The sequence below is a fragment of the Schistocerca gregaria genome, chromosome 7 (assembly GCF_023897955.1).
Source record: "Schistocerca gregaria isolate iqSchGreg1 chromosome 7, iqSchGreg1.2, whole genome shotgun sequence".
NCBI classification, from domain to species: Eukaryota; Metazoa; Arthropoda; class Insecta; order Orthoptera; family Acrididae; genus Schistocerca; species Schistocerca gregaria.
The window spans coordinates 45,366,743-45,379,710 of record NC_064926.1 but is presented as its reverse complement, the minus strand read 5'-3'; the positions used below and the strand labels follow the sequence as shown (position 1 = coordinate 45,379,710).

Sequence of the window (12,968 nt, the reverse complement as noted above, 5' to 3'; positions counted from 1 at the left end):
ACATCTTGTTCTTTAATTCCATAAAAAAAAGGGGGTTCAAATGGCTCTGAGCATTATGGGACTTAAAATTGGAGGTCTTCAGTTCCCTAGAACTTATATCTACTTAAACCTAACTAATTTAAGGACATACACACATCCATGACCGAGGCAGGATTCAAATCTGCGACTGTAGAGGTCGCATGGTTCCAGAATGAAGCACCTAGGACCACGCGGCCACTCCGGATGGCCCAGTTCTAAAAAACTAGATCTGTCCAAAACATGAGATAACTAAGTACCATGAAGTGCAGCAGGAAACAAATATTTAGCTCAGGTGGTAATCAATTCACTGCTGTCAAGTACAGTCTAACCAGACATCTGGACTGCAGAGAGAGGAAGTCTTTGAGTCCTGAGATCAACTTCATCCGTACACCAACATCTTTTTTCAGCACACTAAATATAAATGGTGTGTTATGAACAGGAAACTTGGATGAACTAGAGAAAACCATAAACAAACAAAATACACAAATAGTGGCACTCCAAATAACAAGACTGACTAACAAAAATTCAATGTATTTTGGGAACTACAGACTTCTTGGAAGTATAACAGAAATAATGAATATTGAAAAACACCCCACTTTTGGGGGTCACCTTTGCAGTTATGGAAGAAATACTCACTTCCATAATAAATGTATAGCCTGTAAACAACAGAATAAGTGCAAATAAAACACACACAACAATCAATGTATAGGTCCCAATCACTGCTGAAAATAAAACTACCCATGAAGAGATATAAGAATCATGTGAAACACTAGAAGAAATAGCACCTAAAACACCACAAAAAGCGATTCAATTACACAGCTAAGCAAAGAAAGGAAGTTCAGTTAACACCACAAAATACCCAGCATATCAATGGACTAACCAGAATGGATAAAGACTAGTTGAACTGTGCAGGGTATTCAATTTTAAAGTCATGTTTGCACTCTTGAAAAAGAAACCATCAAAACAGATGACATAGACAGCATTGAACACACTCATCTGTTATATCCAAACTGATCATGTACCAATTTTTTGTTCAAACCACAGAGAAATCTAACGCCCAAATTGTGCAAACAGACTCAGTCCATTACCTGACAAGAATTAAATCATATTTATAGCCACATACATTCACAGAAAGGAAGGCAAGTCTCCTGATTTGACACTAGCAGGATCTGAACCATCTCTTATGGAAGAACTAGAGAAAAAGTAGGCAATGAATTGGCAACAACTCAAAAACAAATTTATCAAAATAGCACAAACTAATTTCTTTGCAAAAATGGGAAAAGTACCATTGAGGGAATGAGGATCCATGTAACAATTGGAACAGCAATGACACAGAAGACAACTACAAAACATCCCTGGTAGTGAGGAAAGAGACAGCCAAATTACACAGAAAGACAAAAATGAAACATCAACAAGATCAACTACATGAACTCCAAGAAAGATTTAAAAATAAACAACACACAAAACTTCTATAAGAACTTCAGATCAAAGCTCACAGGATAGCAACCACGAAGTCTCTGCTTCAAGAAACAAAATGGGGTAACTGCCTCTAAACAATCAAGAAGATTGCTTTGAGATTGCCAGGTATTTCAAAAATGGCTCGGAGCACTATGCAACTTCACTTCTGAGGTCGTCTGTTGCCTAGAGCTTAGAACTAATTAAACCTAACTAACCTAAGTGTGGTGTCACAGCCAGACAGCAAACTTGCTAGGTGGTAGCCTTTAAATCGGCTGTGCTCCGGTAGTATACATCAGACCCGCGTGTCGCCACTATCAGTGATTGCAGACCGAGCGCTGCCACACGGCAGGTCTAGAGAGACTTCTTAGCACTCGCCCCAGTTGTACAGCCAACTTTGCTAGCAATTGTTCACTGACTTCTACGCTCTCATTTGCTGAGACGATAGTTAGCATATCCTTCAGCTACGTCATTTGCTACGAGCTAGCAAGGCGCCATTATCAGTTTCTATCGATACTGTAAATCATGTACCGTCAAGAGCGACGTTCATTATTAATGGATTAAAGTTAAGTATTCCACCAGCTACGTCCATTTTTCTCAAGTCTAATTCCCTTGCCATGTTCCAGACCTCACGCCAGCCTGCATGAGCTAAAACGCGTGCATTTCAACCTCCTTTAGTTATATGGGTTGGCTCTCCTGCGCAACCACAACATTGGCAATGAGAGTAAAAGTGTTCTTATCTAAATTGCCCTGATTTACGTGTGTAATGGCTTCGCCACAATCTCCAGATGTACTGTCCGAATTTTATCGCTTACAGAGTCAGCAGATGCAGGCCTTACTGGATGCCCTTGGACAGCTCGTCCAGGGTCAACGTGCGATGCAAAGTGATGCGGCAGCAGCCGCTTCACCGCTAATGCAGCCACAACACGCTGTTGCACCCACTTTTCGACCTTTTGATGCTGCACTGGAAAGCTGGACGTAGTCGTCACGCCAGTTTGGATTCCATCTCGCCGCCTACAGAGTTAGAGGTAACGAGCGGCAGCCTTTTCTCCTTTCCTCCGTCGGCGTGAATACGTAATGTGTGATAGTCAAATTATTTCCCGGACGCGACATAGCAACTCTGTCCTACGAAGAAATTTTGTCTGCATTAGATGCATATTTCAAAGACTCAGTCAATGTAAAAGGTATACCTTCTTTCTTACAAAACGTACGGCAGGTCAGACTAATCGGGAGTGGGTTGCAACTTTGCAAGGCCTTACTAGGAATTGTGCTTTTGAGTGTCAATGTGGACTCCCTCATTCAGATACTATGGTACGTGACGCAATTGCACAGAACATTTCGGATGTTCGTATAACGGAACAGATTTTGAAACTGACAAATCCCTCCCTTCAACAAGTGATGGACATATTGGATCGGCAGGACACACTTGACTTTGCTCAGGAATCATTTGAAACTTCTCCAGCAGTGTGTCAGGTTAATCGGCCCGCCGGGCGAGCGGGCGAGCTGCACGGAGCAGTAAACAGCCCTAATGCCCTGCTGCGCCGCTGCAGCCAGGCTCTCAGCCACGTGTGTAGCGCAGGCAAGCAAATGCAGTGATCAAATCATGCCTGCGGTGTGCTACTAAACATTCGCGTGAGAATTGCCCGTCACGCCAAGCTATTTCCTTTTATTGTAATAAAAAAGGACATGTTCAGAGTGTTTGCCAGAAAAAGATCAGATCGGAAGCTCAAAACCATCCCAGGCCCTTTGCTTCGCGCCGGAATCGGAATCGAACCAAGGATAATCAGGCTCGCGAAACTTCACCCATGGAAATTCATGTAGTTCATTCCACTCCACGCAGTGCCACTCTCTCTAACAGTGACTGTGTTCGTTCAAAAAATAGAGTGCGTCGACATAGCCGGAACTCCCATCAAGTCGCAAGTGATTATGTACCAGTGTCAGTTCACGTTGCATGAGACAGTCGCTCTTGTCGTCGGCAGAACAATAAACTTTTTGTAGTCTTGGACATTAACGGCAAAGTGATACCATTCCTGCTCGATACCGGAGCTGCAGTTTCACTGATCAATCAAGACACTTACAAACTGCTGGGCACACCTCCTTTGCATGCCGCAAATGTTAAATTATCTAGCTATTCAGGTCAAGGTATCCCTGTGTTAGGACAGTGCAGCCTTGTTGCAACATACAGAGGACAAACAAAACTTGTGTCATTTTACGTCCTTCGTTCTTCTTCTGCAGTGAACCTGTTTGCTTTCGATTTATTTCAGTTGTTTAACTTGTCTATAGTCAATAAGGTCCTATCAGTGAACCAGACGGTGCCTTCAGACAGTGTTTCTCATCTATGTGACGAATTTGCAAACATTTTTGCACCGGGCCTCGGTTGCGCTAAGAACTATAAAGCACATTTGGAACTGAAAGTAAACGTGCAACCGAAATTTTTCAGAGCGCGCAATGTTCCCCACACATTGCGTGATGAGGTCGCAAAAACATTACACGATTTGGAATCACAAGGTGTAATTGAACGTTTGCAGGCTTCTCTCTGCGCATCACCCTTAGTAATTTTGCCAAAACCTTCCGGAGAATTGAGACTTTGTGTGGACTTCAAGGTAACAGTGAATCCACAGCTAGTGATTGCAACTTTCCCTTTACCCCGCCCGGAAGATCTTTTTGACAAACTGTGCCCGGGTAAATATTTTTCGAAGTTGGACCTAGCAGATTTGTACTTGCAAATACAGGTAGATGAAGAATCCCAATGCGGTTTGGTGGTTAACACGCATCTTGGGTTGTATCAACTCAAATGACTGTCATTCGGGTTTGCATCCGCCCCTGCATTGTTTCAGCAATATCTACAAACTGTTTGTGTGTCGGTCCCTACTGCAGCAAATTATCTGGACGATATTGTGATCTCCGGAAAGACGGAAGAAGAACATTTGGCCAATCTCAGAACATTATTTCAGGTCTTGCGACAAAATGGTCTTCGCTTGCGGAAGGACAAATGTGTGTTTTTTGCTCAGGACTTGCCATACTTGGAACATGTTTCAATGCCCAAGGCATAAATCCCAGTCCCACGTACCTCCGTGCCATACAAGACTTGCCATCGCCGCAGAATTTGAAGCAGCTACAGAGTGTGCTGGGAAAAATTAATTATTACCATCGCTATGTGCCCCATGTCTCTTCCATTTCAGCTCTGCTTCATTGCTTACGCAATAAAGGTGTTCCGTTCGTCTGGACGACGGAATGCGAACGCGCCTTTCGCCAGTTGAAATCGGCGTTGCTTTCCAATACTTGCCTTACGCCATTCGATCCCCAGAAGCCCCTCTTGTTGATGGTGGATGCATTGGATTTCGGGATCGGTGCTGTGCTTGCGCACAAAGATGAATCGCATGAACATCCTATTGCCTTTGCGTCCAAATTGCTCTCGTCTACGCAAAGAAATTATTCACAGATCGAGAAAGAAGCATTGGCTCTCGTATTTGGTGTTACAGAGTTTCATGATTTCTTCTATGGTCGTCACTTTACCATAATCACAGACCACAAACCTTTGACATTGCTTTTTCATCCGACCAAGCCTGTACCTCCACGTACAGGGCAGAAATTCATTCGCTGGTCTATTTTCCTTTCACAGTATCGCTAAGATATCTTGTATCGGTCCATTGCTAATCACGGAAACGCCAATGCGTTGTCCCGCTTACCTGTCGCTGAGGATAGGGCATTCGACTCCTCCAAACTTGCTTGCATGTTCATAGATGCGGAAACCGATGACGTGGCCGAATCATTTCCGATTGATTTTCGTCGTGTAGCCACAGCTGCTGACCCTGTCCTTGCTCCCGTTCTGCGTTTTGTTGCTACGCAATGGCCCTTGTCAAAGTCACGGATCGAGGACCCATTGGTTCGCTCATTTTTTGCTCACAAGGAGACACTTTTTGTACGACATTGTGTTTTGCTGTTGCATTCTGATAATGATCAGTCCAGGGTCGTGGTCCCACGTTCGTTACAGTCCTCTGTCTTACAGCTTCTCCACCAAGGACATTTGGGTATAGTGAGAACGAAACAACTTGCTTGTCAGCACTGTACTTGGGTCGGAATCGAAGCCGCGATTACGAATATGTGCTCTTCTTGCATGGTGTGTGCTGAACAACAATCAGCACCACCACGGAAATTCTCTGCTTGGCCAAAAGCCACTTCCCCTTGGCAACGCTTACACATCGATTTCGCCAGTCCATTATGGAATGCTCGATGGTTGGTTGTGTTAGATTCATTCAGTAATTTTCCTTTTGTTGTCCGGATGTCTTCCATGACGTCATCTGCCATCATCCAAGCGTTATCCGCTATCTTTTGCATTGAAGGTCTTCCACAGACTATTGTTTCCGACAATGGCCCACAATTCATGTCCGCAAAATTTCAGTCATTCTGCAAGGCCAATGGTATTCAACATCTGACGTCCGCGCCATATCGCCACAGTCAAACGGTGCCGCTGAACGATTGGTCAGGACTTTCAAGTCACAGATGTTGAAGTTGAAAGAGTCGCATTCTCGGGAGGACGCGTTATTGCTCTTTTTGTCCTTGTATCGCTCTCAGCCGCCAGCTGAGTTGCTCCACAGTCGCCCTCTTCGAACTTTGATGTCTTTGCACCATCTGCCCCATCAGGTTCCTGTGCAGTGGCAGACACCTGCTTTTGCTCCAGGCGCCGTTGTCTACTATCGCCACTACCAAGGTTCACGGCGTTGGCTCGAAGGGTGCATTCTTCGCTGCCTCGGACGCGCTATGTATCTGGTTTTGGGGGCCTCTGGTGAGGTGCACCGGCATCTAAAACAGCTGCGCCTGTGTCGTCGCACGGAATCTGCTTTTCGCCGTCTGCTTTCAGCGACGGTGCCATCCGGTCAGCGCCCCGGAGACCCATCTACTGGCTCGCCTCAGCCCCAGGTGTTACCGACGCTGCCTTCCGTTTTGCCCCATGACAACGCACTGCCGCCGCCGCCACCACCACCACCGCCGCCGTCGCCTGTTCTCCTGCCAGCGACGCCAGCAGTGAAACTGGTGCTGCAACCCCCAGGCGCCTCCCTGGGTCACACGCCGCCGATCGCTTTCCGTGACCAGTTGTCCTCTGACATGGAACTCTTGCCCGTTCCGGACCATATGTCGTCTTCGCCCATCGGGTGCCCCGGCCTGATGGAGGTCAACCCTTCGGCCCCTCCTGTCTCTCTACGGGCGCATAAACCGCATGTTGGCGTGCACCCTGGAGCAGGTTTTCAGGCGTTTCCTGGCTCCCCACAGTCCGAATGGCAGGGTGCAGGTGGCACAGCCTCGCCTGTTCTTAGGCTCCCCACCTCGTCGCATACGTCAACATGCGGTCCTCCCCACGGCGGGCGGGAGCCTTATGCCACAACCATACGCCGATTTTCAGGGGAGGAATGTGGTGTCACAGCCAGACAGCAAACTTGCTAGGTGGTAGCCTTTAAATCGGCCATGCTCCGGTAGTATACATCGGACCCGCGAGTCGCCACTATCAGTGATTGCAGACCGAGCGCTGCCACACGGCAGGTCTAGAGAGACTTCCTAGCACTCGCCCCAGTTGTACAGCCGACTTTGCTAGTGATAGTTCACTGACATCTACGCTCTCATTTGCCGAGACGAAAGTTAGCATAACCTTCAGCTACGTCATTTGCTACAACCTAGCAAGGCCGCATGATCAGTTTCTATTGATATTGTAAATCATGTACCGTCAAGAGCGACATTCGTTATTAATGAATTAAAGTTAAGTATTCCACCAGCTACGTCCGTTTTTCTCAAGTCTAATTCCCTTGCCATGTTCCAGACCTCACACCAGCCTGCATGAGCTAAAACGCGTGCATTTCGGCCTCCTTTAGTTATATCGGTTAGCTCTCCTGTGCAACCACAATACTAAGAACATCACACACATCCATGCCCGAGGCAGGATTTGAACCTTCGACCATAGTGGTCACTCGGCTCCAGACTGTAGCGCCTAGAACTGCACGGTCACACCAGCTGGCCCAGGTATTTCAAAATGCTACTAAACTGCCAGAATGACTACAAAGATTCTCACCAGAAGAACCTTTGGGCACTAATCTACATTCATTACTACTAGATGAAGAAGGAATATCCAGGCAGGTCAGAGGACGAAAAATCAATAAAGCATCAGGGGGAAGATGGTACAATAACAGAAATTCTCAAATCAGGATGCTCAAACACCATAACAGAAATCATCAAAAATCACACAAGATATTTGGAAAACAAAAAAAATTCTGAAGGACTGGAATATTGCATTGATTCACACATTGCACAAGAACAGAGACAGAAGAGATGTAAATAACTACAAGAGAACCTCATCTACACTGATCAGCCAGAACATTATGATAACCTGCCCAATGACCAGTATGGTGCACCTGTAGCATGAATAACAACAGTGATACATCAGGGCATAAAAGCAATGAGTCCTGGAAGGAATTGGTACCACATCTGCACACACAAGTCATGTAAGACCTGTAAATTCCAGAGATGGGGGTGATGAGCTCTGAGCTACATTCAATCATATCCCAAATGTATTTGATAGAGTTCAAATCTGGCGAATTGGAGGGCCAGCACAGCAATCGGTACTCATCACTGTGTTCCTTAAACTGCTCCATCATGCTCCTGGCCTTGTGACATGGTGCATTACCTTGTTGAAAAATGCCATTACTGTTGGGAAACATGATCATCATGAAGGGGTGTATGTGGTCTGCAAGCAGTGTACGATACTCCATGACCATCACAGCACCTTACACCAGCTTCACTGGACCCATAGATGCCTGCCAGCTTGTCTCCATCCTACTCTACAGGTGTGAAGCAGCTGCTTCCCTGGAACACAACAAATTCAAGGCCACCTATCAGAATGATGAAGAAGGTATCGGGATGCATCAGGCTATGCAAAACTCTGCCACGGCATCAATGCTCAGAGCTGGTGGTCATGTACTCATTTTCATTGTAGTTGCCAGTGTCTTGGTGTTACCATAGGCACAAGCATGTGATGTCATCATTAGGAATGATCAGTGCACTGAGTGTTCATGTACACTCCTACTCTGCCCATCATTAAAAACTGATGTTAGTTCCGCCACAGTTCACCGCCTGTCATGTTTTACCAGTCTTCTCACGCTATGATGACCGGCATGTGTAATGAGAGGTTGGCCACCCAATCCCATAATGTCTGGATGAGGTTTCATCTCGTGTTGAAGACACTCACCACAGTAATCCTCGAACACCTGACAAGTTGTGCAGTTTCTGAAATGCTTGTGACTGGCCTTCAGGCCATCACAATCTGCCTTGGTCAGACTCAGACAGATCGTGCACCTTCCTCATTCTTCACACAAATAGTATACTCACTGATTCTACAGGCACCGTGGCATGTGTCTGACTAGCAATCATTCCTCACCAGGTGACGCTGCTATCCCCTGGATGGGTTTATATCAATAGTAGGTTGGTAGTGACAATGTTCTGGCTGATCGATGTATTTCAGTCACACACAAAATTCTACCTCAGTGTCTTTTTGAGAGAGCACAGGAACAATTTGTACAAAAAATGTGAGAATATCAGGCAAGATTTGGACTAGGCCATTCATGACCATCTTGAACCTACAACTAATCCTTAGACACTAGAGAATTTGTAGCAAAAATTCAGTCTCCACAGTTGTCAATTTCAAAAAGGCCTATGACTCAGTTAACTGTGAGTCACTCTTCCAGATGTTAAAAGAACAAGGTCTAGACTTGAAAACACTTGCAATCTGACGGATACAAAGTTCAAGGTTACATTTTCATGAGAATTCTCAGATGCTTTCAAAATCAAAATAGGTGTAAGACAAGGACTTAGCCTGTCTCCATTACTTTTCAACTATGTCTTTGAAAAGGCAATACAAGAATGGTGTAAATTAATCACCAGAGTTGACCAATCAACCACTAAGCAGAAGAAAGTTATCTATATGAAACTTCCTGGCAGATTAAAACTCAGGACCTTTGCTTTTTGAGGGTAAGTGCTCTACCATCTGAGCTACCGAAGCACGACTCATGCCCGGTCCTCACAGGTTTACTTCTGCCAGTATCTCGTCTCCTACTTTCCAAACTTTACAGAAGCTCTCCTGTGAACCTTGCAGAACTAGCACTCCTGAAAGAAAGGATACTGCGGGGACATGGCTTAGCCGCAGCCTGGGGGATGTTTCCAGAATGAGATTTTCACTCTGCAGTGGAGTGTGCAGAAGTAAAGCTGTGACGAACGGGTGTGAGTTGTGCTTCGGTAGCTCAGATGGTAGAGCACTTGCCCAAAAGGCAAAGATCCCGAGTTCGAGTCTCGGTCGGGAACACAGTTTTAATCTGCCAGGAAGTTTCATATCCGTGCACCTTCCGCCGCAGAGTGGAAATCTCATTCTGGAAGCTATCTATAAATTGCACAGTACTGGCAGATGATTCTGCAAAATTAACAGTTTGCATTTTTGCAATGCACAATACTGTACGGCAATGGAATTTGCTGCAGTGTTATACAGTTTATTAAACATTTTTCTTCTAAATTACCTCATTTTATTTATTCTCTGGTCCCATTTGAACATAATTTTTGTGTATTTGTAGGTGAAATTGGACTATGACTTACTCAGTTTGCCTTAGTCTTACATGGTTATAGTGTGTCACACCTTCTAAATTACCTCATTTTATTTATTCTCTGGTCCCATTTGAACATAATTTTTGTGTATTTGTAGGTGAAATTGGACTATGACTTACTCAGTTTGCCTTAGTCTTACATGGTTATAGTGTGTCACACCTATCATATAGGTCCAGGGGATTACTGTACTATATTATACATTTTGCATAAATTTCTAATTATTGCACATGAAAGAACAGAACTCAGAAATAAAATAAAACTTTGGTAGAAGTTTACCGAAGGGAGTTTTCATTTGGTATTAGAGAGGGGTGTGATGATGTAGGGGAAATCTCACCAATTCTGTGCAAAATGTATTTTTACAAAATCTGTCGTTATGATTAAAGCTAAATTCATTTGCATAATTACATTCATGGCTTTCCTGAATGTGATATGCAGCTGATATCTGCATTTATGCTCCCATACCATTTATACTTTTATATCTTCTAATATTGGCCACTGAGAAAATAAAATGGATCCATCTATGCACACTGCACTGCATGGCAAATTACTGGATGATGTAAATACAAATATAAAGAAAAAATCTTTATCTGACAAAATAATTTTAAGAAAATGAGCAGTAATACCATTCCTGCGTCCAGCACAGATCTTATCACGTCCAAAGTAGATATAGTACTGTGGTTTAATTGTCTTGAGACATTCATTATAATCAATTACAGGAAATTCTGCAGAAAGCAGTTCTTCACTTGGTTCTCCTGTTTCTGTCACACCCCAGCCTGCAACCTACAATATAGTTTTACAATTATTTCAGAGGCATAACAACAGGTGGTATACAGATCAAGAAATATTGCACTATAAAAATGTGAGTTACTTCAAACTGGAACACCTCAGAGATAAAGCTGCAGTTACAAGCCACTTTAAAACATGAAAAATTCCACAAGTTTATGTTGTTTTTGAATGACTTTACATAATAATATTCCTCAATCTCTGACAAAGTTAAAACTATTCCATGACATTGCATCTATTAACACAGCTCAAAAAATGTTTTGTACCAGTTGTATATCTGTAAATAGAGGTGAGTTTATGTTTAGTAAGAGCAGGGACTGAAAAAATAAGCCTAAAAACACCTCACAGTAAAAGAAATCAATACAATAACCAATATAAAGGCAGATTGTCACACATGTGAAATCAAAACCCACTACTCAATAATGCTGGATACAATACTGCTCCAGTCTGTAAACTGCAACAAGCTTCAATATTCCATAGTATGCCATCCACAAAGTGGCCAAGGAACCGCTGCTCACTCTTGCTTGTCCCACCCTATGACACTACCAATCCTGTAAGGTAAAAGCCCAGAGAGTGAAGCAATATTTCGGAATTGGTCAAATGAGAGCTTTATGAATGACATTCCTTGTGAGTGCACTACGCTTCTGATGAATCGTGTGATTAGCTTTATGTTGTATTCCCATGGTAAATAACTGTGTATGCTTGTTGTTGTTGTGGTCTTCAGTCCAGAGACTGGTTTAATGCAGGTCTCCATGCTACTCTATCCTGTGCAAGGTTCTTCATCTCCCAGTACCTACTGCAACCTACATCCTTCTGAATCTGTTTAGTGTATTCATCTCTTCATCCCCCTCTACAATTTTTACCCTCCACAATGCCATCCAATACTAAATCGGTGATTCTTGATGCCTCAGAGTATGCCGTACCAACCGAACCCTTATTCTAGTCAAGTTGTGCCACAAATTTCTCTTCTCTCCAATTCTATTCAATATCTCCTCATTAGTTATGTGATCTACCCATCTAATCTTCAGCATCCTTCTGTAGCACCACATTTCAAAAGCTTCTATTCTCTTCTTGTCTAAACTACTTATCGTCCATGTTTCACTTCCATACATGGCTACTCTCCATACAAATACTTTCAGAAGTGACTTCCTCACACTTAAATCTGTACTCAGTGTCAACAAATTTCTCTTCTTCAGAAATGCTTTCCTTGCCATTGTCAGTCTACATTTTATATCCTCTCCACTTTGATCATCATCAGTTATTTTGCTCCCCAAATAGCAAAACTCCTTTACTACTTTAAGTGTCTCATTTCCTAATCTAATACCTGCAGCATCACCCGATTTACTTTGACTACATGTCACTGTCCATTCTGTTCAGCTGCTCTTCCAGGTCATTTGCTTTCTCTGACAGAATTACAATGTCATCGGCGAACCTCAATGTTTTTATTTCTTCTGCATGGATTTTAATTCCAACTCTGAATTTTTCTTTTGTTTCCTTTATTGATTGCTCAATATACAGATTGAATAACATTGGGGATAGGCTACAACCCTGTCTTTCTCCCTTCCCAACCTCTGCTTCCCTTTCTTGCTTCTTGACTCTTATAACTGCCATCTGGTTTCTGTACAAATTGTAAATAGCCTTTCGCTCTCTGTATTTTACCACTGCCACCTTCAGAATTTGAAAGAGAGTATTCCAGTCAACATTGTCAAAAGCTTTCTCTAAGTCTACAAATGCTAGAAATGTAGGTTTGCCTTTCCTTAATCTATTTTCTAAAATAAGTCGTAGGGTCAGAATTGCCTCACGTGTTCCAACATTTCTACAGAATCCAAACTGATCTTCCCCAAGGTCGGCTTCTACTAGTTTTTCCATTCACATGTAAAGAATTTGTGTTAGTATTTTGCAGCCATGGCTTATTAAACTGATAGTTTGGTAATTTTCACATCTGTCAACACCTGCTATCTTTGGGATTGGAATTTTATATTCTTCTTGAAGTCTGAGGTTATTTCATCTGTCTCATACAGCTTGCTCATCAGATGGTAGAGTTTTGTTAGGCCTGGCTCTCCCAAGGCTGTCAG

At 43.5% G+C, this 12,968-nt stretch overlaps 1 protein-coding gene across 1 annotated transcript in view; it reads right to left on the bottom strand.

Annotated features, from left to right (window-relative positions):
- The window catches only part of LOC126281797 (modular serine protease-like), a 183,774-nt gene that overhangs the window by 8,195 nt on the left and 162,611 nt on the right, over positions 1–12,968 (bottom strand). Inside the window, exon 9 of the mRNA XM_049981011.1 lies at positions 10,734–10,890. Within this exon, the coding sequence (XP_049836968.1) occupies positions 10,734–10,890 (157 nt within the window). The remainder of the gene's footprint in view (positions 1–10,733; positions 10,891–12,968) is intronic.